At 45.7% G+C, this 22870-nt stretch overlaps 1 protein-coding gene across 3 annotated transcripts in view; it reads right to left on the bottom strand.

Annotated features, from left to right (window-relative positions):
* Nucleotides 1–436: 436 nt before the first annotated feature.
* The window catches only part of cacna1g (calcium channel, voltage-dependent, T type, alpha 1G subunit), a 541990-nt gene continuing 519556 nt past the window's right edge, over nt 437–22870 (bottom strand). For 2 of the 3 annotated variants that reach the window (XM_072483051.1, XM_072483052.1), the window contains 3 exons: nt 17046–17229; nt 14844–15013; nt 437–1843 (listed from right to left, as the gene is read on the bottom strand). In XM_072483051.1, the coding sequence (XP_072339152.1) occupies nt 995–1843; nt 14844–15013; nt 17046–17229 (1203 nt within the window). In that variant the 3' untranslated portion in view covers nt 437–994. Of the gene's footprint in view, nt 4816–14843; nt 15014–17045; nt 17230–22870 lie in introns of all 3 variants that reach the window. The other variant, XM_072483053.1, reaches the window with a different exon arrangement.

Below are 22870 nucleotides of genomic sequence, written 5' to 3'. Positions count from 1 at the left end.
TGATCGGAAGTGAACCACGTTCAGTTAGTTTCTGGGGCAACAATAACTTAGGGCAGCATTTGCGGAATTATTCCTCAGAATCTTGGGAGCGTTCCTGCGCCTTCAGGAAGTCACAGGTGGTTTGGAATTTGAAAACAAGTGGAAAAGTGGGACCTATTCACCAAGCCTAACTTATGTGAGTGGTTATAGTTTGACCAATGACCTGAGGAGCAAACTATTTGACAAATAAATAAGTAAAGATAACAGGTCAGGAAACAAACAGGAGAAACAGCAATATCCTGCAACAGAAGTGCAACCCATACAATCGCTACAACATTAAAATCATGTCTTGGTTACGCTATCTTTCAGAACTTCAGATGACCTCACAGAGTCACAGTTACAGTGGAGTGCCATTTTCCGATGCCAGGCAATCAATAATTTCAGTTAACCACACAGATTGAGTAAATATTGCAGTTTATTTTATTTATAAATATTACTTTTTCTTCCCTAAATATATTAATGGCTGGATCTTTGCTTTGTGCCTTTTGGAGATCAAGGAAAATGTCCAGGCCAACTCAATTGAATTCTGATAAAATGGGTGTCAGTGAATAATGTTTAAAAAAATAATATTTCTGGGGACGCAGATGTCACTGGCATGGTTGGTATTTATTGCCCATCCCTTGTTGCTCCAAGCTGAATTACAAAGCAACTTCTGGCATTTTCTGGTATTACCACTGGGCAGATTACCTCCCAATTTCCAAAGGGAAAAACCTTTCACATTAAAAAAAAGTGACGCTCCACTGTTCAGGATTGCCTGGATGAATGGTCAGCCAGTCATCTGCTTGAGTGCAAGGCAGAGCAGCATTGTGGGGGCTCCAGTAACCCTGTTTGATTCGGGGGAGATTGGTGGGGTATTGACCTCCAGTGCCAGTCAGAATGCAGGATTCTTCATTAATGTTAGGAAAAAATGAAAAAATTGTCTATTTGGCAACAAAAAACTATTCAACGATTTAGTTCAGTGGTCCTCCTCGGGCTGATCCAAGGAAAAACTGGACAGAGTCAGCAAATCCTTTGCTGGAGAAGGAGAGGTGGCCGTGCTTTCTGGGAGCAGTGGGTCCACAAGGTCCACGGACTCCTTATGAGGAGCTGAGTCACAGGATGGAGCACGCCTTCTCAAACACATGTCACTGGAGGACGTTTGCCCATGAGTGCCTTGCATCGTTGTATGCTGGTCCTCTGGCGGGTCTATAGAAATGCATGGGGGACTCATTTTCTGCTTCTGCCGTGCCGCTTGCTGGCTGTCCAGTTCCGTCGCTGTCTGACCAATGGCCCAACAGGACGATGAGGCGAAATGGTGCTGTGGAACTGTGGCAACGGACGAGCAGATCTCAATCGAATGTCTCCGAGGATCATCTAACCACGATGTGGGCTTGGCCAAGAATCCTTGAGTGTCCACACTGTAGAACTTTTTGACGTCTTTCATCGTGAGGTTTCCTGTGCTGCTGCACATTTTCGTGGGTAGTGTCGGGCACATGGGCGGTTTGGAAGCTCTCTTGCTGCCACAGTTGATTTGAGAGACTTCCTGGTCTGCTGAGTCAGGGAGCTCCCTGAAAGGGTTCCGAGCGTGACGTGGTGAAATTGTCACATAGTTAGTAATGTTGCATTGGTTACTGCTGTGCTGTTGGATGTGAACACTATGCTTGGTTGGTGCGCTGGGTGAGGCAGGCAGTAACACCACAGACGGTTGCACAACAGAGACATGGGGTACAGACACATTCAAGGGTGTTGGTTCATTAGGCTGTATCTGCAAATTTTCCTTGGACTCCATATAGAGTGGATCCAGAGAGTCATTTGTTACAGCAACCTAAATTGGGTGTTAAAAGTGGGAGGAACAGAATAAGCCAAAGAAAGGTTAGCATGCTCACAATTGATAGATCTATTTGGTGCTTTAGTAAATTATTAAAAACATGTCAATTAATGCTCTTTGTGCAAATTCATGAAAAAGCAAATGATTCAGTGCCCAACACAGCTTTATCTAACTTCACATGTGCTTGTCAGTTGTGGTTAAGCACTAAATAAGTCAGTAATGATTAAATACAGGCAGAACACAATTCTACAATGGAGATTCCTCTGACAAAATTAACTAACATTGAGGGATTTCAAGTTTGCTAATGTTAGAAAAGTATAGTAACTTTAGTTTGGTATTCATACCGTGGTAATACATTTCTCCTCACACCCAGATCTCAGGGAGCTTTTAACCTATAAGAATAATTGAGGCTGCAAGATGTTGACCAGATTGCACCTGGGCTGTGAGAGGAGCGCCAGATTCAGCAGCCACTTCCTGCGCTGACGTTGAGGTAACTTTACCTTCATGTAATGGCAGACTGGAGTGTGCAAGATCGAACAGAACAGATTATTGCACAACAAATGAATACTTTGCTGGAACCTTTTCCAACTAAGGAGACTTATTTGGAGAGTTAGAGAGGCCTAATCATTAAACTACCCCAGTTTCCACAGTTTTGTTTGCCATCCAATACTACTGTAATAATGGCTCTCAACTTCCTTGGGCCTCGTTGCTAAGACTATGCCATTCACAGAGTTTTCCTGTCTCCACTACCCAATACTGTGTGCATGAGTATGGGTTATAAGTCCCAGTCCCTGCTGTCACCTCCCAAATACATGACCGGCCCTCCTGCAGTTCAATATATGAATCTCAGCAATCATCTGTGACTGACTGTGGTCCACTTTCTCTCCTCATCTGTTTCAACAACAATGCAACCTTTGATGGTTGACCACACCACCTCCTCCAATGCTTCCCCACCATTGCCCAGCCTTGTGGGACGATCCAATTGTAACCACAGCATCTTAAGCAACACTTTCTCTTCTCACCCCTTCATCATTTCCTGTGTAATCCCTGAGGGATTTGTCCTTGGCTCCCTCCTCTTCCTCATCTACATGCTGACCCTTGGCGATACTTCTTGATGTTCTTTATGTACACTTACAATACAGACAGGATTCTCCGTTCCTTCACACCGGAGGGACTCTCCAGCTCCGCTGCAGTGAATGGAGACTTGGCTGAGCACCAAATTCTCCATTCTCGCTGGCAGGGGTCGTGAGGCAAACCCGAAATGGAGAATCCCGTTCTCTTGACCCCTTCACTCTCTCTTTGCTGTCAGGCTGCTAATTCTTTCCCTCCCATTGTCTTTAGCACAGCCATATTAGGATACCTCAGCTCTGTCCTGGCCGACCTTGCAACCACCATTGCCGTGTAAATTTCAGGTCACTAAAGAACAACTGGTCCTGTTCATCCAGCACTCCAGTCCTTCCTCATTTGAGTTAGTTTATGATCCCCCAATGCCTCCAAGTTAAAATGATTAAAGGGCAGAATTAGGAAGGTAAAGTGGCTGATTTTGCTCTTCCATGTGTCAATCAGTTGCAAAATGGGCAAAAAAAGACAAGGGTCTAATACACAAAGTGTTCACTACTTTACATTGATAAGAAATTTTACATGGTATGCCCTAGGGTCGCAGAGACACCGAAATGGTGTCCATTTTGAGTGGCACCTAGAAGACTGTTTGCAGATTTGAGGATCTAAGAGAGAAAACAAGATGAAAGCTGGAAAAAAGTAAGTAGCTTTCTTTTACAGGTACTGGCCATCATCCTTGGGTGTGTCAGTCAGTGTTGCTGCTGTTCGGAAAATGTTTTATTGCTGGTTCAGGCCTCTCAGGTTGGATTTATGCTCCATTGAGAACTTTCCATACTCTCAATACCACTGGACTAATTGCCAGAGCACTTCAAATGAGATACTTTTCCGAAGAAGCTTCGTCATTAATTCAAATGAGGTGCACATTTAATTCTTGGCAATTGTACGAAGCAGGCAAAATCAATTCTGGCACCCTACATATCTCTTAAGGGTTCCTGGCCAGTCATGTGATGAAAAGAAAATTGCAGCCTCTATCATACTATTCATAGCTGCAGACTACGACATGCAATTAAAGGTACATGTTGCCATGGCAACTCAGACACCCTGACCCGGGGGGGCAGTTGGCCGGTGTGGATTGCATTCAAGGGGTTGATCCCTGTTCTAGCTAGGGTAGATTTAGGACTTGCCCCTTTGCCCCACCCATGGTGGAGATCACAGCACCGGGGGCTGGTCCTGCCTTCAGGCAGGCTGAAGGAGTCTGTGTACCCGAACAGGCGCCGGAATGTGGCGACTGGGGGCTTTTCATGGTAACTTCATTGCAGTGTTAATGTAAGCCTACTTGTGACAATAAAGATCATTATTATTATTATTATTATTATTATAAAAGCAATGGGGAGATGTGTAACATGGACATCTGAATTAGATATTCTACATTATGACATAAAGTCAAAGTTACCCTCATTCTAAATTTTTCATGGCCCATTGCTCCATTTCCTCACCAATTTTGCCCTTTGTTCAAACATAATTAGAGCATTTGTGTACAAATTATATTTTTTGGACTGTGACCCATTACTTTAAATTGAAATATTTAAAAAATATATGTTCAAAATAGACATTTTCTGCATCAAAATCTGAGTCTAATAATCTAAAAAAGCCTGTCAAACATCAGACTTGTGACCATTTGTACTGAGGAAAGTGGATGAACGTGAGCTGCAGGAAACCCAGCTTCAATGCACAAGGGAAAGAGGCTCCACATGTAAACACATTTATTGTGAACACACTTTAGTGAACAATGTGTGCATGATGGCAGTATGGTTGAGTGAGGGAGGGGATAGGTGAGGAATGGATTAGCAACAAGAGTTTCTGTGATGAACAGGGTTATTACTGAGAGACCAGGGATAATAAAAACTCAACTACGTGGCATCAAAACGTAAAAGAGAAGGGGGTGGTAATATTAGATAGAAATGAAGAATTTCAGAAAGAATAAAGCAAATAATACAAAATGTAACTCGAGTTGTTTTGAATACACCATACACAAAAAATGTTACTGCATTTCTACGGCGATAAGTAATCTTTTTCCAAATAATAAATCAGTTGTTAATAGAACTTTCGGGGCATAAATCAAATTTTGTTTATAAGGGAACTGGCTGGACACCGCAAGTCAGGCGCGGCGCTCTTTCAAAGGGTCGATGTAGACTCGGTGGGCCAAATGGCCTCCTGCACTATAGGGATTCTAAGTGTATGGTTAGTAAATAAATTCTGAAAATACTCAGGCAGAATCTATGGAAAGAGATGCAGAGTTAATGTTTCAGGTCGATGACCTTTCATCAGAACTGACCTATTCCCAACATTTTCTGCTTTTACTTCAGTTTGTAGCATCCACGTTATTTTGTTTTGTGATGCGGTACCACCAATTGGGAACAGATGAAACAGTGTGATGTTTGTGTGATGCTTCTTGGTTAATCTGGTTTAGCTCTGTGGGCTAGTCAGCTGGTTTGTAATGCAGACCAAGGCCAGCAGCGCGGGTTCAATTCCCGTACCAGCTCACCCGAACAGGCGCCGGAATGTGATGACTAGGGGCTTTTCACAGTAAATTCATACTTGTGACAATATAAGGTTATTATTATTAATCATATTTGTCACCTCAAGTTCCATTAGACCAATTCAAATGCTCAGCTCGACAGCCTCATCAATGCCATGGTGACTACACCAGGGAAGTAATGTCCCCCAAGTTTTTGTTTAATTCGTAAAGGTATAGGGCGAGATTCTGCACTCCCGCGCCGGTTGGGAGAATCGCCTGGGCTGTCAAGATTTCCGGGGATGCCGGTCCGACGCCCTCCCGCGATTCTCCCAAGCGGCGGGAACGGCCCGGTCGAGTTTTGCGGGCCGCAGGCCGGAGAATCGCCGGAGATACCCAAAATGGCGATTCTCCGGCACCCCCGCTATTCTCAGGCCCGGATGGGCCGAGCGGCCAGGCCAAAACAGCGGGTTCCCCCTGGCGCCGTCCACACCTGGTCGCTGCCGTCGTGAACAGTGCGTGAACGCTGGGGGGGGGGGGGGGGGGGCGCGGCCTGTGGGGGGGGCGAGGGGGGATCCTGCACCGGGGGGTAACTGAAATGTAGGGTGGGCCACGATCGGTGCCCACCGATCGTCGGGCCGTCCTCTCTGAAGGAGGACCTCCTTCCTTCTGCGGCCCCGCAAGATCTGTCCACCATCTTCTTGCGGGGCGGACTTAGAGAGGACGGCAACCACGCATGCGCGGGTTGGCGCCGGCCAACCCGCGCATGCGCGGATCATAGAATCATAGAATTTACAGTGCAGAAGGAGGCCATTTGGCCCATCGAGTCAGCAACAGCTCTTTGAAAGAGCACCCTACCCAAGCCCATGCCTCCACCCTATCCCCACAACCCAGTAACCCCACCCAACACTAAGGGCAATTTTGGACACTAAGGGCAATTTTGCATGGTCAATCCACCTAACCCGCACATCTTTGGACTGTGGAAGGAAACCGGAGCACCCGGAGGAAACCCACGCAGACACGGGGAGAACGTGCAGACTCTGCACAGACAGCGACCCAAGCCGGGAATCGAACCTGGGACCCTGGAGCTGTGAAGCAATTGTGCTAACCACTATACTACCGTGCTACCGTTCATACATGGGGATTTGTCCTGTGCATGCGAAAAGAACATGTCCAGGCATTATGGGTGGGATTCTCCACTCCCGCGCCGAAGTGGCCGTGCCGTCGTGAACTCCGTCGAGGATGACGGCAGTAATGCGGCGCCGGCCGCATCATCTATGCGGCGCCGCCTTTACGCGGGCGACAAGGCCTGGCGCGTGTAGATGACGCGGCCCCGATCCTAGCCCATTGTCAGGGCCTGAATCGGTCGGGATCGGGGCCATTTCGCGCCGTTGTGTACCTCGACGGCGTTCACAACGGCACGGCCACTTCGGTGCGAGAGTGGAGAATCCCGCCCATAATGCCTGGACATGTTCTTTTTGCCTGCACAGGACAAATCCCCATGTATGAATATATGTAGTTTCTAGCAAGTGCAGCTGAGCCACATTTCAAGCCCAACTTTTAACCTTACATTTGTTGTTTGTGTAATTCTTAGCCTGAAAAGTGTCCAGTCTTGGAAGAGCTTTTAACAAAGTCATTGTAGCGGGGCTTTAATCTTTATGCACATGGAATAAATTAAATTGGCAAAAATTGTATGGAGAGTAAATTCATGCAATACATTTGTAAAGTTTGCTAGAGCAATACGTCATGGGACCAATCAGGGAACAGGTTATTTTAGAACTTGTTCTGTGTAATGAGAAAGGGTTAATTAGTAAACCGATAGTAAGAAATCCTCTGGAAAAGAGTGATCATAATATGCGAGAATTTCTCATTGAGTTTGAGAGTGATGTATTTAAGTCTGAAACTAGTGTATTGAACTGAAATTAAAGTAAATTACATTGGTACGAGGGAACAATCTGGCTAAGGTAGATCAAAAAATTAGATTAAAAGTTATAATGGTAAATGAGCAATGGAAATTAATTAAAGACCTGTTTCAGAATTCTCAACAAGTCTACATTCCAATTATAAATAAGAATTCCACAAGAAAAAATCATCCATCATGGCTAAGTAAAGTGGTTAGGATAGTATTAAATTAAAAGAAAAGGCTTACAATATTGACAAGAACATTAGCGAACCTGATGATTGGAAGAGTTTTAAACCACCAGTAAAGGGTAACCAAAAATTGATGGGGGAAGGAAAATAGAATAGGAGAGTAAACTCGGCAGAAGTATAAAAATAGATCAGAAGAACTTTTATAAGTATCTAGAAATGAAGCAGCAAAAGTAAATGTGGATCTCTTTGAGGCTAAAGCAGGATAAGTTATAATGGGGAATAAGGAAATGGCAGACACATCAAACAAATATTTTACATTTCTCTTCATAATATAAGATATTAAAGATATCCAGAAATAGCGGGGAACGGGGTGGTTGCATAGATGGTAGACGCATAGGTTGTGATATTCCAAGACTCCATAATTCTGGAACAGTCCCAGTGGATTGGAAAGTAGCAAATGTAAAATTGCTATTCAAGAACGTGGGGGGGAAGGTAAAAACAAAGCTGGGAACGGACCAATTAGCCTGACTTGATCGTTGGGAAAATAATGAAATCCATTATTAAGGAAGTGGTGACAGGGTAGTTAGAAAATCATAATATGAATAGCCAGAGTCAACATGGTTTTATGAAAGGGAAATTTTGTCTAACAAATCTTTTCAAGTTCTTTCAGGATGTAACTAGTCATGCAGGTAAAAGGCAACCAGGGGATATAGTTAAAAAAAAGCAAATTACTGAGGATGCTGGAATCTGAAACGAAAGAAAAAATGCTGGAACACCTCAGCAGGTCTGGCAGCATCTGTAGGGAGAGAAAAGAGCTAACGTTTCGTGTCCAATGACTCTTTGTCAAAGCAGGGGGTGTAGTATGTTTGGATTCTCAAAGGGTACTTGATAAGATGTTACACAGAAGGTAGGTGCACAAGAAAACAGCTCATGGAATTGGGGGTTGTGTAGCATGGACAGAGGATTGGTTTAAAGACAGACAACAGAGTATGAATCAATAGGTCAATTAGGATTCTCCATTGCAAATCCGCCCCACTACTGCTGCTAACGTGGACGGAGAATTTAGTGCTCAGCCGAATCCCCCATTCACTGCAGCGGGACTGGAGAACCCAGCTGGTGTGAACAGACAGAGAATCCCGCCTGCCATTTTCAAGTTGACAGGCTGTTACCAGTGGGTGCTGCAAGGATCTGTGTTGGCGTATCAGTTATTTACAGTTTAATATTAATGACTGAGATATATTGAGGGTATCGTATCCAAGTTTACTGACAATATCAAGCTTTGAGAAGTACACAAAGTGTCGCACAGGGATATGGATCAGTTAAGTAAGTGACAGCGGGAGCGTAATATTGGGAAATGTGGAGTTATTCACTTTGGTAGGAAGCATCACCAAAACAAAATTCTGTTAAATGGTGCAGGTTGGGCCTGTGTTCTCTGGAGTTTAGAAGAATGAGAAGTGATCTTATTGAAAATTGTAAGATTCTGAGAGGGCGTGTCAGGTTAGACACTGAGAGGCTGCTTGCTTTGGCTAGAGAGTCTAGAACCGGGGACAAAGGCCTGAATTTCCATCCCCTAATTTGGTAGCAGGAGTTGGGAAAAATTCCTGTTGAGCCCACTCAACTTGGGAGAAAGTGCCTTTCAAGGTGGGCTCTTCTTTGCCGAGGGGTGGGTGCAGGCTGGAGTCAGGCCAACCGAACCTGCAAAGAGTTTGGAGGCAGTCACTGGAGCATACATAGGTTTGGATGCGAGCCCAGACAACCATTATGCTTGTTGAATCAGCATCGTCCCAGAGAAAACATTGTTTGATTGCAGATTGGCTCTTTGATCTCTGCTGCCAATTTCACAATGTTTATTTACACAAGGTTAAGTGGTTTTAAGGATTTGTGGTCTTTATTACTGATACTTTAAAGGGTCTGGATGATTGACAGTTTTATTACCTTGTAGTGAAATGACTTTCTTTCAATTTAGTAGAATGCTTTGAATTAATTACTTTAAAAAAGCTTATTTACCCATTCTGCTGTCATTATAGGGTTCAATGGTTCTATAGAGTGTATAGTGGGTCAATGGGCAGGAATCTTCCATAGCCTGGAAAGGGGCATATGGGGTTATGGGGTGGGTGGAAGGCCAGAAATTGGCATAAGGAGGACCTTTTGAACTTTTATTTTAAAGATCCCCTCATGCAGACGAGTGTTCATGACTCCTCTGGGAGACTATGAACCATGACTCTATGAAAACCTGGCCTAAATGGCGGGATTCCCGGAAGCCATTCGGGGGAGGAGGAGCACTCTCTGTCAGGGAGAGAACCTGAGAACATCTAAGACACTCAGAAGGTAAGTTTGTGATTTTTACTCATTTTTTCCTTTTTCAAATTGTGTGTGTGTGTGGGGGGGGGGGGGGGGGGGAAATGAAGTGACATCACAGAAAAACTGTGACCTGAGTGGATGGTTAGGAATCTACACTAAATTAAAAAAATTAAGCATTGTTAACTAATTAAACATAATTACTTAATTATAATTTAGAGGGTTATCTAAGCCAGAGATCGGAGAGTACTATATTTGGCTTTCACATTTATATTAGAAATCTAGTGCTAGAAAACAGATAGTTAACAGTAACTTTAAACTTTTAATTTTAACTTACTAATTAATTGACGCAATGTCAGTTAGAGGGGTGCAGTGCTCTGACTGTGAGATGTGGCAGGTCCGGGAGGCTTCCAGTGTCCCGGATGGCTTCATCTGCAGAAAGTGCACCCAACTGGAGCTCCTCACAGACCGCATGGTTCGGTTGGAGCAGCAATTGGATGCACTTAGGAGCATGCAGGTGGCGGAAAGCGTCATAGATCGCAGTTATATAAATGTGGTCACACCCAAGGTGCAGGCAGAGAAATGGGTGACCACCAGAAAGGGCAGGCAGTCAGTGCAGGAATCCCCTGTGGTTGTCCCCCTCTCAAACAGGTATACCCCTTTGGATACTGTCGGGGGGGTTAGCCAATCAGGGGAAAACAGCAGCAGCCAGAGCAGTGGCACCACGGCTGGCTCTGATGTTCAGAAGGGAGGGTCAAAGCGCAGAAGAGCAATAGTAATAGGGGACTCTATAGTCAGGGGCACAGATAGGCGCTTCTGTGGACGTGAAAGAGACTCCAGGATGGTATATTGCTCCCTGGTGCCAGGGTCCAGGATGTCTCCGAACGGGTAGAGGGCTTCCTGAAGGGGGAGGGCAAACAGGCAGAGGTCGTTGTACATATTGGTACTAACGACATAGGCAGGAAGGGGCATGAGGTCCTGCAGCAGGAGTTCAGGGAGCTAGGCAGAAAGTTAAAAGACAGGACCTCTAGGGTTGTAATCTCGGGATTACTCCCTGTGCCACGTGCCAGTGAGGCTAGAAATAGGAAGATAGAGCAGCTAAACACGTGGCTAAACAGCTGGTGTAGGAGGGAGGGTTTCCGTTATCTGGACCACTGGGAGCTCTTCCGGGGCAGGTGTGACCTATATAAGGACGGGTTGCATCTAAACTGGAGAGGCATAAATATCCTGGCCGCGAGGTTTGCTAGTGTCACACGGGAGGGTTTAAACTAGTATGGCAGGGGGGTGGGCACGGGAGCAATAGGTCAGAAGGTGAGAGCATTGACGGAGAACTGGGAATAGGGACAGTGTGGCTCTGAGGCAGAGCAGACAGGGAGAAGTTGCTGAACACAGCGGGTTTGGTGGCCTGAAGTGCATATGTTTTAATGCAAGAAGTATTACAGGTAAGGCAGATGAACTTAGAGCTTGGATTAGTACTTGGAACTATGATGTTGTTGCCATTACAGAGACCTGGTTGAGGGAAGGGCAGGATTGGCAGCTAAACGTTCTAGGATTTAGATGTTTCAGGCGGGATAGAGGGGGATGTAAAAGGGGTGGTGGAGTTGCGCTACTGGTTAGGGAGAATATTACTGCTGTACTGCGGGAGGACACCTCAGAGGGCAGTGAAGCTATATGGGTAGAGATCAGGAATAAGAAGGGTGCAGTCACAATGTTGGGGGTTTACTACAGGCCTCCCAACAGCCAGCGGGAGATAGAGGAGCAGATAGGTAGACAGATTTTGGAAAAGAGTAAAAGCAACAGGGTTGTGATGATGGGAGACTTCAACTTCCCCAATATTGACTGGGACTCACTTAGTGCCAGGGGCTTAGACGGGGCGGAGTTTGTAAGGAGCATCCAGGAGGGCTTCTTAAAACAATATGTAGACAGTCCAACTAGGGAAGGGGTGGTACTGCACCTGGTATTGGGGAATGAGGCCGGCCAGGTGGTAGAAGTTCCAGTAGGGGAGCATTTCGGGAACAGTGACCACAATTCAGTAAGTTTTAAAGTGTTGGTGGACAAGGATAAGAGTGGTCCTAGGATGAATGTGCTAAATTGGGGGAAGGCTAATTATAACAATATTAGGCGGGAACTGAAGAACATAGATTGGGGGCGGATGTTTGAGGGCAAATCAACATCTGACATGTGGGAGGCTTTCAAGTGTCAGTTGAAAGGAATTCAGCACCGGCATGTTCCTGTGAGGAAGAAGGATAAATACGGCAATTTTCGGGAACCTTGGATAACGAGAGATATTGTAGGCCTCGTCAAAAAGAAAAAGGAGGCATTTGTCAGGGCTAAAAGGCTGGGAACAGACAAAGCCTGTGTAGAATATAAGGAAAGTAGGAAGGAACTTAAGCAAGGAGTCAGGAGGGCTAGAAGGGGTCACGAAAAGTCATTGGCAAATAGGGTTAAGGAAAATCCCAAGGATTTTTACACATACATAAAAAGCAAGAGGGTAGCCAGGGAAAGGGTTGGTCCACTGAAGGATAGGCAAGGGAATCTATGTGTGGAGCCAGAGGAAATGGGCGAGGTACTAAATGAATACTTTGCATCAGTATTCACCAAAGAGAAGGAATTGGTAGATGTTGAGTCTGGAGAAGGGTGTGGAGATAGCCTGGGTCACATTGAGATCCAAAAAGACGAGGTATTGGGCGTATTAAAAAATATTGAGGTAGATAATTCCCCAGGGCCTGATGGGGTGTACCCCAGAATACTGATGGAGGCTGGAGAGGAAATTGCTGAGGCCTTGACAGAAATCTTTGGATCCTCACAGTCTTCAGGTGATGTCCCGGAGGACTGGAGAATAGCCAATGTTGTTCCTCTGTTTAAGAAGGGTAGCAAGGATAATCCAGGGAACTACAGGTCGATGAGCCTTACTTCAGTGGTAGGGAAATTACTGGAGAGAATTCTTCGAGACAGGATCTACTCCCATTTGGAAGCAAATGGACGTATTAGTGAGAGGCAGCATGGTTTTGTGAAGGGGAGGTCGTGTCTCACTAACTTGATAGAGTTTTTCGAGGAGGTCACAAGGATGATTGATGCAGGTCGGGCAGTGGATGTTGTCTATATGGACTTCAGTAAGGCCTTTGACAAGGTCCCTCATGGTAGACTTGTACAAAAGGTGAAGTCACACAGGATCAGGGGTGAGCTGGCAAGGTGGATACAGAACTGGCTAGGTCATAGAAGGCAGAGAGTAGCAATGGAAGGATGCTTTTCTAATTGGAGGGCTGTGACCAGTGGTGTTCCATAGGGATCAGTGCTGAGACCTTTGCTGTTTGTAGTATATATAAATGATTTGGAGGAAAATGTAACTGGTCTGATTAGTAAGTTTGCAGACGCCACAAAGGTTGGTGGAATTGCGGATAGCGATGAGGACTGTCAGGGGATACAGCAGGATTTAGATTGTTTGGAGACTTGGGCAGAGAGATGGCAGATGGAGTTTAATCCGGACAAATGTGAGGTAATGCATTTTGGAAGGTCTAATGCAGGTAGGGAATATACAGTGAATGGTAGAACCCTCAAGAGTATTGAAAGTCAGAGAGATCTAGGAGTACAGGTTCACAGGTCACTGAAAGGGGCAACCCAGGTGGAGAAGGTAGTCAAGAAGGCATATGGCATGCTTGCTTTCATTGGCCGGGGCATTGAGTTTAAGAATTGGCAAGTCATGTTGCAGCTGTATAGAACCTTAGTTCGGCCACACTTGGAGTATAGTGTTCAATTCTGGTCGCCACACTACCAGAAGGATGTGGAGGCTTTAGAGAGGGTGCAGAAGAGATTTACCAGAATGTTGCCTGGTATGGAGGGCATTAGCTATGAGGAGTGGTTGAATAAATTTGGTTTGTTCTCACTGGAACGAAGGAGGTTGAGGGGCGACCTGATAGAGGTCTACAAAATTATGAGGGGCATAGACAGAGTGGATAGTCAGAGGCTTTTCCCCGGGTAGAGGGGTCAATTACTAGGGGGCATAGGTTTAAGGTGAGAGGGGCAAGGTTTAGAGTAGATGTACGAGGCAAGTTTTTTACACAGAGGGTAGTGGGTGCCTGGAACTCGCTACCAGAGGAGGTGGTGGAAGCAGGGACGATAGTGACATTTAAGGGGCATCTTGACAAATACATGAATAGGATGGGAATAGAGGGATACGGACCCAGGAAGTGTAGAAGATTGTAGTTTAGTTGGGCAGCATGGTCGGCACGGGCTTGGAGGGCCGAAGGGCCTGTTCCTGTGCTGTACATTTCTTTGTTCTTTGTTCTTTGTTATGCCCGTCACATTTAAAGGGCTCCCAAGTCACCCGGAGACGATGAAAATCCAGGCCACAGACTCAGGATAAGAGGACGGCCATTTAGGGCAGAGATGAGAGGTTTCTTCACTCAAGGGGTTTTGAATCTTTGGAATTCTCCACCCAGAGACGCTCAGTCCTTGGGTATAACCAAGACTGGAATTGATTGATATTTAGACTCTGAGGGAATCAAGGTACATGGGCATTGTGGAGTTGAAGTCAAGGATCAGAATGATATATTAAATGGTGAGGCCGCCTCGAGAGGCTGTATGGTCTACCCCTGCTCCTATTTGAATGTTTCTATGTAGGCTTGGTTGATAATAGACAACATAGGATAGGATGAGCATACATGATGAGAAGGGTACATAGTATTGGCAAAAAGAATGGAATGTATAGATGACAGACACAAAGAAAGATCAGGCATAGATTACAAAGTGCTGCATAGATTTGAGTCACAGCAACAGCTAGAGGGTGAGAAATCCAAACTTCTAGTCAAATATCAATTCTCACTGAGATCCATTCTCTTCTAGTTTTGCCTTTCAGGATGAATGCACTGTCAAAAACAGTACGAATAAGTTTCAGTGTAAAGACATGGCCATATTTCTAGCAATGTATAAACAAGCAAATACTGCAGATAGAAAATACCCTTCAGGGAACCTGCAAATCAAGGTCTTGTGCCGAGACTGGTACAGGAAACTGGGCCTGCTGGCACTGACACCTACCTGCCTACGTAGCATTCTGTGAGCACTCACAGATCTCCTCGGGGGAGGAATCTTCGGGATATTCTCAGAATCAAAACTGTTCTGACGGCTGACTGGGAGGAACAGCTCGATAGGAACCTGGAGGTGGCCAGAGGTACCTGTGGGCTGGGATTGAACTGATGTGGTTGAACCTGGGGAACAATATGCAGTAAACAGTTATGTGCCACGTTTTGAACCAACAAACAGTTATTTGCCAACCTTACCTGTGCATAACAAGATATTTTCCTGACATTCCTTTCAAATTAACAAACAAAATAATTCGCACTCATTGCATCTTTTCATTCGCAGAACATCCTAAAGTGCTGCCTATTATTTTTGAATTGCAATCATTATTATTTTGTAAACAAGTTAGGCAGCAAATTGGCCAAAGCAAGTGTCCACAACCAGCAACCTTTTGTTTTATATTTAGAGTATCCAATTCTTTTTTTTCCGATTAAGGGGCTATTTAGCGTGACCAATTCACCTACCCAGCACATCCTTTGGGATTGATGGGGTGAGACCCGCGCAGACAGGGGTAGAATGTGCAAACTTCACATGGACAGTGACCCGGGGCCGGGAGCGAACCTGGGTCCGCTGTGCCGTGAAGCAGCAGTGCTAACCACTGCGCCACTGTGCTGTCCCTCGCAACCAGCAACCTGATAATTAACCAGTAAGTCTGTTTTTGATAGTGTGGCTTCAATTGAGATTGCTTAACTCGGTTTAACGGCTCACCCAAGAAACAGCACCTATGACAATGCAGCATGGCCTCAGCACTGCACTGAAGTGTCAGATCAGTTTGCATTAAGTGGGGCTTAAACCTAGAGACACAGGGGGAAAGAATTATTGATTGATATTTAATCAAGGAATTCAGATAGGTAGGATAATGATAGTAATGAATGTGAGCTAAAAGCTGCAATTTAATCTGAAGGCCCAGAGGCTTATATACAGAAATTTGCAATGGATTCATGGGAGTGAGTTTCAGGCTGGAAACTAGTTGAAGAGTTTGATACTTTGGATGAAGAATGAATGAACAAGGACAGGCTGGAATCCAATCAAACAGTTCAGAGGTCAAGATGAGCAATGTTTATAACCGGAGCTTAGAATGCTCTCTGAGCCCTGAGATGAGTTCCCAGTTTGCAGTCAATCCCTTCTATTCATTTTTTTCTCGAACAGAAATTGGGAAGCTGTTGAACGTAACAATATTTTGTTTTGGGTCTGCCTTTTTACTGGTGAGAGTTGTTATAGTAGCACACATCAGCAGAACCCATGTAGTCCACACAGGGATAACTCTGAAATATTCAGCAGGCCGTGCAGCATCAGTGGAGAGAGAACAAGAGTAACAATGATCTTTGTTGACCTTTCATCTGAACTCTTCCAGAACCATAGAATTCTTGCAGAAGGAGGGTATTCGAGCCTGCACTGACCCCCTAAAAGAGCACTCCATGTAGGCCCACTCCCCCATCCTATCCCCGTAACCCCACCTAATCTGCACAGCTTTGGACACTAAGGGGCAATTTAGCATGGCCAATCTGCCTAACCTGCACATCTTTGGACTGTGGGAGGAGCACCCGGAGGAAACCCACGTAGACATGGGGAGAAAGTGAAAATTCTACACAGACAGTGACCCAAGGCTGGAATTGAACCTGGGTCCCAGGTGCTGTGAGGCAGCTGTGCCAACCACTGTGCCACCATTCTGATGAAAGGTCATTTACCTGAAAATGTTAACTCTATGTCTCTTTTCACAGATGCTGCCTGACCTGCTGACTATTTCCAGCAAATTTTGTTTTTATTTCAGAATTCCAGCATTGGCAGTATTTTGCTTTTGTGGTTGACAGAGGGTACTGATTGACTATTAATTGTGTTGTAATCCCAGCGGTGAAGATGGCCATGTTGACACTAAGGGCAGTATCTGAACACAAGCCAGTCATAGCTGCATGGAGAAAAAGACAGATTTAATCAGGGGACAATTCCTTTTCGGTTCAACAGCTATTGCCAGCATGACAAAATGGGATTTTGTGCTTGGGTGAGTTTGTTTGGACAGATATAGAAAATGCGATGATTTTTCAACTTTGAGTTCCCTTTGCCGGATATAATAACAATAGCGAGTGCTGCGTTGACTAGATCAAACGAATGGTTGACAGCTAACCAAAACTGATTCAAACTGTACTTGTGGATGAGGCATACCTGACTGTAACTTATAATTGTTCTCTGACCTCTGTAGACCCTCTAAGGGAGCAGGGTCGACAGGTTGAAACATGTAGCTATCATTGGGCAGTGAGTGTGTCCGGCCAACAAAAGGCTTCCTCACAGTGAGAAGGTTCTTCTCTGGGATCTCCTCTTTAGCCTCCTGTTCTTGGTTGTCCTCACCCTGCAGGACAGAAAAGGCGCCATTAGATTTGTGGGACAAGGGCAAGGAGGAGAACTGAAGGAAGCTGAGCTGTTGATAATGTGAAACACACTCATGCAAGGTCACCGAGGTCACAAAAACATCCTACAATAACAGCAACAGAAATGCAACAAAAAGAGAATTCAAAACAGTTGAGCGAGACACATTACATCACTTTGCGATAAGGCAATGGATTACAATATCGTTATGCGACAACACAAAAGACACAGCGGTGTGTCGCAGATTGATAGGTCACAATACTGGGCATTCTGTGTAGTACACAAACCATGACAATGCCAATTCCATCAGTCAACTGCTTCATGCAAACATCTCAATCTCTCTGCAGTATTCTTCATCAAGTGTCTCCAGATGAATGACTACAAGCTATTAGCCATCTGACTAGCAACCTCTTCAAGCCACTGATAAGAGCATCAGACCATAAGACATAGGAGCAGAATTAGGCCACTTGGCCCATCGAGTCTGCTCCTCCATTAAATCATGGCTGATATTTTCTCATCCCCATTCTCCTGCCTACTCCCCATTACCCTTGATCCCCTTATTAATCAAGAACCTATCTATCTCTGCCTTAAAGACACTCAGTGAATTAGCCTCCACAGCCTTCTGCGGCAAAGAGTTCCACAGATTCACCACCCTCTGGCTGAAAATATTCCTCCTCATCTCTGTTTTAAAGGATCGTCCCTTTAATCTGAGATGGTGTCCTCTGGTTCTAGTTTTTCCTACAAGTGGAAACATCCTCTCCGTGTCCACTCTATCCAGGCCTCGCAGTATTTTATACGTTTCAATAAGATCAATAAATTTGAAAATAAGAACTATGGGCTAGAAACTTGCCTTGCCTGTTATTGACTTACTCTGCCAGACATTCAGTTCTATTGAAGTTAATGTCGGTCAGGTTAAGTTTTGTCCAACTACCCAAGATAAATTCCTACCTCCATCTGCGCCTTTCTTTTTTTAATTGATGTTTCTTCAACATAAAATGTGAACCGCATGAGTCGGAGTCAAGGACTTAAGTGCAGGCTGCAATCCAATCAAACGGTTTAGATGAAGAAGTTAACACTTTATATTCAACTTGTCTCCACCCACCTATTGGCGTTTGACTAGAAAGGGTAAAGAGAAAGTTGGAATTGAATGAGACAGAATGTGCTGGTACTAGTAGCAGCTTGGGGAATTTGAGAAGCCTTCAACAAAATACCCGATTCTGGCTCTGCACAGAGAGACTGGTCAAAGAAGAACCGGAAAACGGCTTATCATCAGGGACTTGAGGGTGACTTCCATTCACTGGTGCTCGTTCACCCAGATGTGCTAGCCTAGTGCTACCTCATTCTATATAATAGTTGGTGCTAACCTCATAAATTCCGATCAGGTAGATGATATTTTTTTGTGCTACATCTTGGTCCCAAAACCAACTCCAGGGTAAGCCAATACTCATGTTGAAATTCCTCTCATAACAGCTATCCTATACATCCTCAACTTAACCAGTGGATTATTCACTTCAAAGGTTTTCCTTCTGTTATCAAGTCATGTTTCACCTGTGACCTTATTCTGGGATTCTCCTAAATGAACAACTTTTCACTCAGCCAATTCTCCCCAATCCTCGAGGTGTGACTCCTGGCAGGGGTTGGTTTCCACAGGCGCTGGTTGTCCTCAGGTATCAGGTTCACTCAAATGTCCAAGAACAAAGCTGCAAGTGGATAGACTATCACAGGGGAGTACCACAACAAAGCCTTATGTTCTTACCCTGCCCATTTATACCTACTCCCAGCTGGTACAGAAATTTGTTTATGCTGTAAGGTTACACCTCAGCGATGAACTGAAGCTGCAGCCACATTTGGGAAGATTGATGAGAATGTCTAAGAATGGTAACGAAAAGATGGCATTAACTTCTCCCACCTTTTCAAAAAGAATTGTCCTGCCTTTCAGCTAGGCTGAGAAGTTTAAGCTGGAATATTGTTTAAAAAAAATAGCAAAAACAGAAAATACACAGGAATTAGAAAAACACATTCCATTGTCATCCCACGCTTGTGGAAACATCGTGCAAATTTCAAATACTTCCAACCCTTCAGACAGTGTAATCTTTATTCACCTGAACCTGCCAATGCACATCTGTGCCATGTGACTATCAGGAAAAATTGCAGCTGTAAATAGGGACCTTTTCCCTGCTTAACACAATCCATTAATTCAGGACAAATTGGCTACTTGGATCTACGCTAGCCTTTAGTCACATGCTCTTGCATGAGGCATGATGGGAATAGTACTCATTGTCATAGGCACCAGCTACAACATAGCACAACAGCATTTCTTTGCCACTGTACCACAGAGACATAGTCAACGATGAGATGACACCAACAAGAAGCACAGCCAGATCTAACAGAAGACAGATACAAGATCCAGAAATGTTGGCTTGAGAAAAAGGAACTGTTTGCGCGACAGATGAAAGCATTAGTCTACACATCAGCCTGGAAATGTTGAATGCTTGGGCAGTGGAGAGGAGCAGATGGTTTTATATATAAATCAGGGCTAGAAATACTCTTCCCACCAAAGTGAATGCATAATAATATCACATTAATAGAATTTGCTGCTCACAGATCATCACGCGTAACATTTTGCCTTTAGTTTAAAATGTCCAGAGTCATGTTAGCTGTCGATAGTATAGAGTTCCTTAGCCTCCTTTATGAATTTGGAATACGAGGACACCAGTCAACGCCTGACACAATGGTGTCTCCACTGTAGAGTCTAATCAATGCCTTACCATCCAGGGGCTCAGGTGTTGTCATTTTTAAACAATGTTTTTCTGTGGTTAACATCAAGTGACCCAAGTTAGGCTAAGGAAAGGATGGGTGGGACAGGTGTTCCACTCAGGACTGGACGCAAAGAACAGAGGGGTGGCCATTTTGGTGGGGAAATGGGTAGCATTTGAAGCAAAGAACATCGTAGCAGATAGTGGAGGTAGATATGTAATGGTGAGTGGTAGGCTGGAGGGAATGGAGGTCATGTTGGTTAATGTGTATACCCCAAATTGGGACGATGCGGGGTTCATGAGACGGATGCTGGGGCGTATTCCGGACCTGGAGGCAGGAAATTTGATTTTAGGAGGGGACTTCAATATGGTGCTGGACCCGGGGCTAGATAGATCCAGCTCAAGGACTGGAAGAAGGCCGGCAGCGGCCAAGGTACTTAAGGGGTTTATGGACCAAATGGGGGGAGTGGATCCATGGCGATTTCTTAGACCCAGGGCTAGGGAGTATTCCTTCTTCTCCCACGTCCATAAAGTGTACTCCCGGATAGATTTTTTTGTTTTGGGAAGGTCGTTGATCTCTAGGGTGGAAGAAGCTGAATACTCAGCCATAGCGGTTTCGGATCATGCCCCACATTGGGTGGACCTGGAAGTAGGAGAGGACAGGGAGCAGAGAACACTCTGGCGATTAGATGTGGGACTGATGGCGGATGAGGGAGTGTGTGCAAGAGTGAGGGGGTGTATCGAGAGATACCTGGAGGTCAATGACGACGGCGAGGTCCCTGTGGGAGTGGTCTGGGAAGCACTAAAAGCGGTGGTCAGAGGAGAGCTGATTTCTATTGGGGCCCACAAAAGGAAAACAGAGGCCAAGGAAAGGGATAGATTACTGGGGGAGATTTTAAGGGTGGACAGGGAATTTGCAGAGACCCCTGAGGAGGAGCTGTACGGGGAGAGGAGACGACTCCAGACCGAGTTTGACCTTCTGACCACCAGAAAGGCGGAGGTACTGTGGAGGAAGGCACAGGGGAGGAGGTATGAATATGGGGAAAAGGCTAGTCGCCTGTTGGCGCACCAACTGCGAAAGAGGGCAGCAGCGAGGGAGATAGGAGGAATTAGGGATGAAAGGGGAGACACCGTGCGAAGGGCAGGAAAGATAAATGAAGTGTTTAAGACCTTTTATGAAGAACTGTATAGGTCTCAGCCCCCAGAGGGAGAGGAGGGGATGCGGCAGTTCCTGGACCAGTTGAGGTTCCCGAAAGTGGAGGAGCAGGCGGTGGCAGGCCTGGGGGCGCCGATTGAGGTGGACGAGGTTATTAAGGGACTGGGAAGCATGCAAGCAGGGAAGGCCCCGGGGCCAGACGGGTTCCCGGTGGAATTCTACAGAAAATATGTGGACTTGTTGGCCCCGTTGTTGGCGAGGACGTTCAATGAGGCCAGGGAAGGGGGGACACTACCCCCGACAATGTCGGAGGCGACGATATCGCTAATTTTGAAGAGGGACAAAGATCCGATGCAGTGTGGGTCCTATAGACCTATTTCACTATTGAACGTGGACGCCAAACTGCTAGCAAAGGTGCTGGCATCGAGGATAGAGGACTGTGTCCCAGGGGTGGTGCACGAAGACCAGACAGGGTTCGTAAAAGGGAGACAATTGAATGTTAACGTGCGACGGCTATTAGGGGTGATAATGATGCCCTCAGTGGAGGGGGAGGCAGAGATAGTGGCGGCAATGGACGCAGAGAAGGCATTTGATAGGGTGGAGTGGGAGTATTTATGGGAAGTGTTAAGGAGGTTTGGGTTTGGGAACGGATTTATTCGCTGGGTTAGACTACTTTATGGGGCACCAACGGCAAGCGTAGTTACAGGTCGACATAGATCGGAGTGTTTCCGATTATATAGGGGAACAAGACAGGGATGCCCGCTGTCTCCATTGTTGTTTGCGCTGGCAATTGAACCTCTGGCCATGGCGCTGAGAGACTCTAGGAAATGGAGAGGGGTGACTAGAGGGGGAGAAGAACACCGAGTCTCGTTATACGCGGATGACCTATTGCTATACGTGTCGGACCCAGCGGGGGGGATGATAGAGGTTATGCGAATCTTGAGGAGGTTCGGGGAATTTTCGGGGTATAGGTTAAACATGGGGAAGAGTGAATTATATTGATACATCCAGGGGACCAGAGTAGAGAGATAGAAGGCTTACTGCTAAGGAAAGTGGAAAGAAACTTCCGATACTTGGGGATTCAGATCGCTAGGAGCTGGGGAACCTTGCACAGACTTAATCTGACACGGCTGGTAGAACAAATGGAGGAGGACTTTAGGAGGTGGGACATGCAGCCTTTATCGCTGGCGGGCAGGCTGCAGGCAATTAAGATGATGGTCCTCCCGAGGTTCTTATTTGTATTTTAATGTCTCCCTATTTTAATCACCAGGACCTTTTTTAATAAAATAGATAGGAGCATTACGAGCTTTGTGTGGGCAGGGAAAGTTCCGAGAGTAAGGAGGGGGTTCCTGCAGCGCAGTAGGGACAGAGGAGGACTGGCACTACCGAACTTGGGAGATTATTATTGGGCCGCCAATGTGGCAATGATACGTAGATGGATGATGGAGGGTGAGGGAGCGGCGTGGAAAAGGCTGGAGAGAAGGTCCTGTAAAGGGACGAGTCTAGAGGCGCTGGTGACGGCGCCGCTACCGTTCTCACCGAAAAAGTACACCACGAACCCGGTGGTGGCGGCAACACTGAACATATGGGGACAGTGGAGGCGACAGAGAGGGGTGCGGGGAGCCCTGGTGGGGTCCCCTATCAGGAACAACCATAGGTTCGCCCCAGGAAGAATGGATGGAGGATTTCAGAGCTGGTACCAGTTGGGAATT

The sequence above is a fragment of the Scyliorhinus torazame genome, chromosome 18 (genome assembly GCF_047496885.1).
Source record: "Scyliorhinus torazame isolate Kashiwa2021f chromosome 18, sScyTor2.1, whole genome shotgun sequence".
In the NCBI taxonomy this organism is placed as follows: domain Eukaryota; kingdom Metazoa; phylum Chordata; class Chondrichthyes; order Carcharhiniformes; family Scyliorhinidae; genus Scyliorhinus; species Scyliorhinus torazame.
This window is presented reverse-complemented; position numbering and strand designations above follow the sequence as displayed.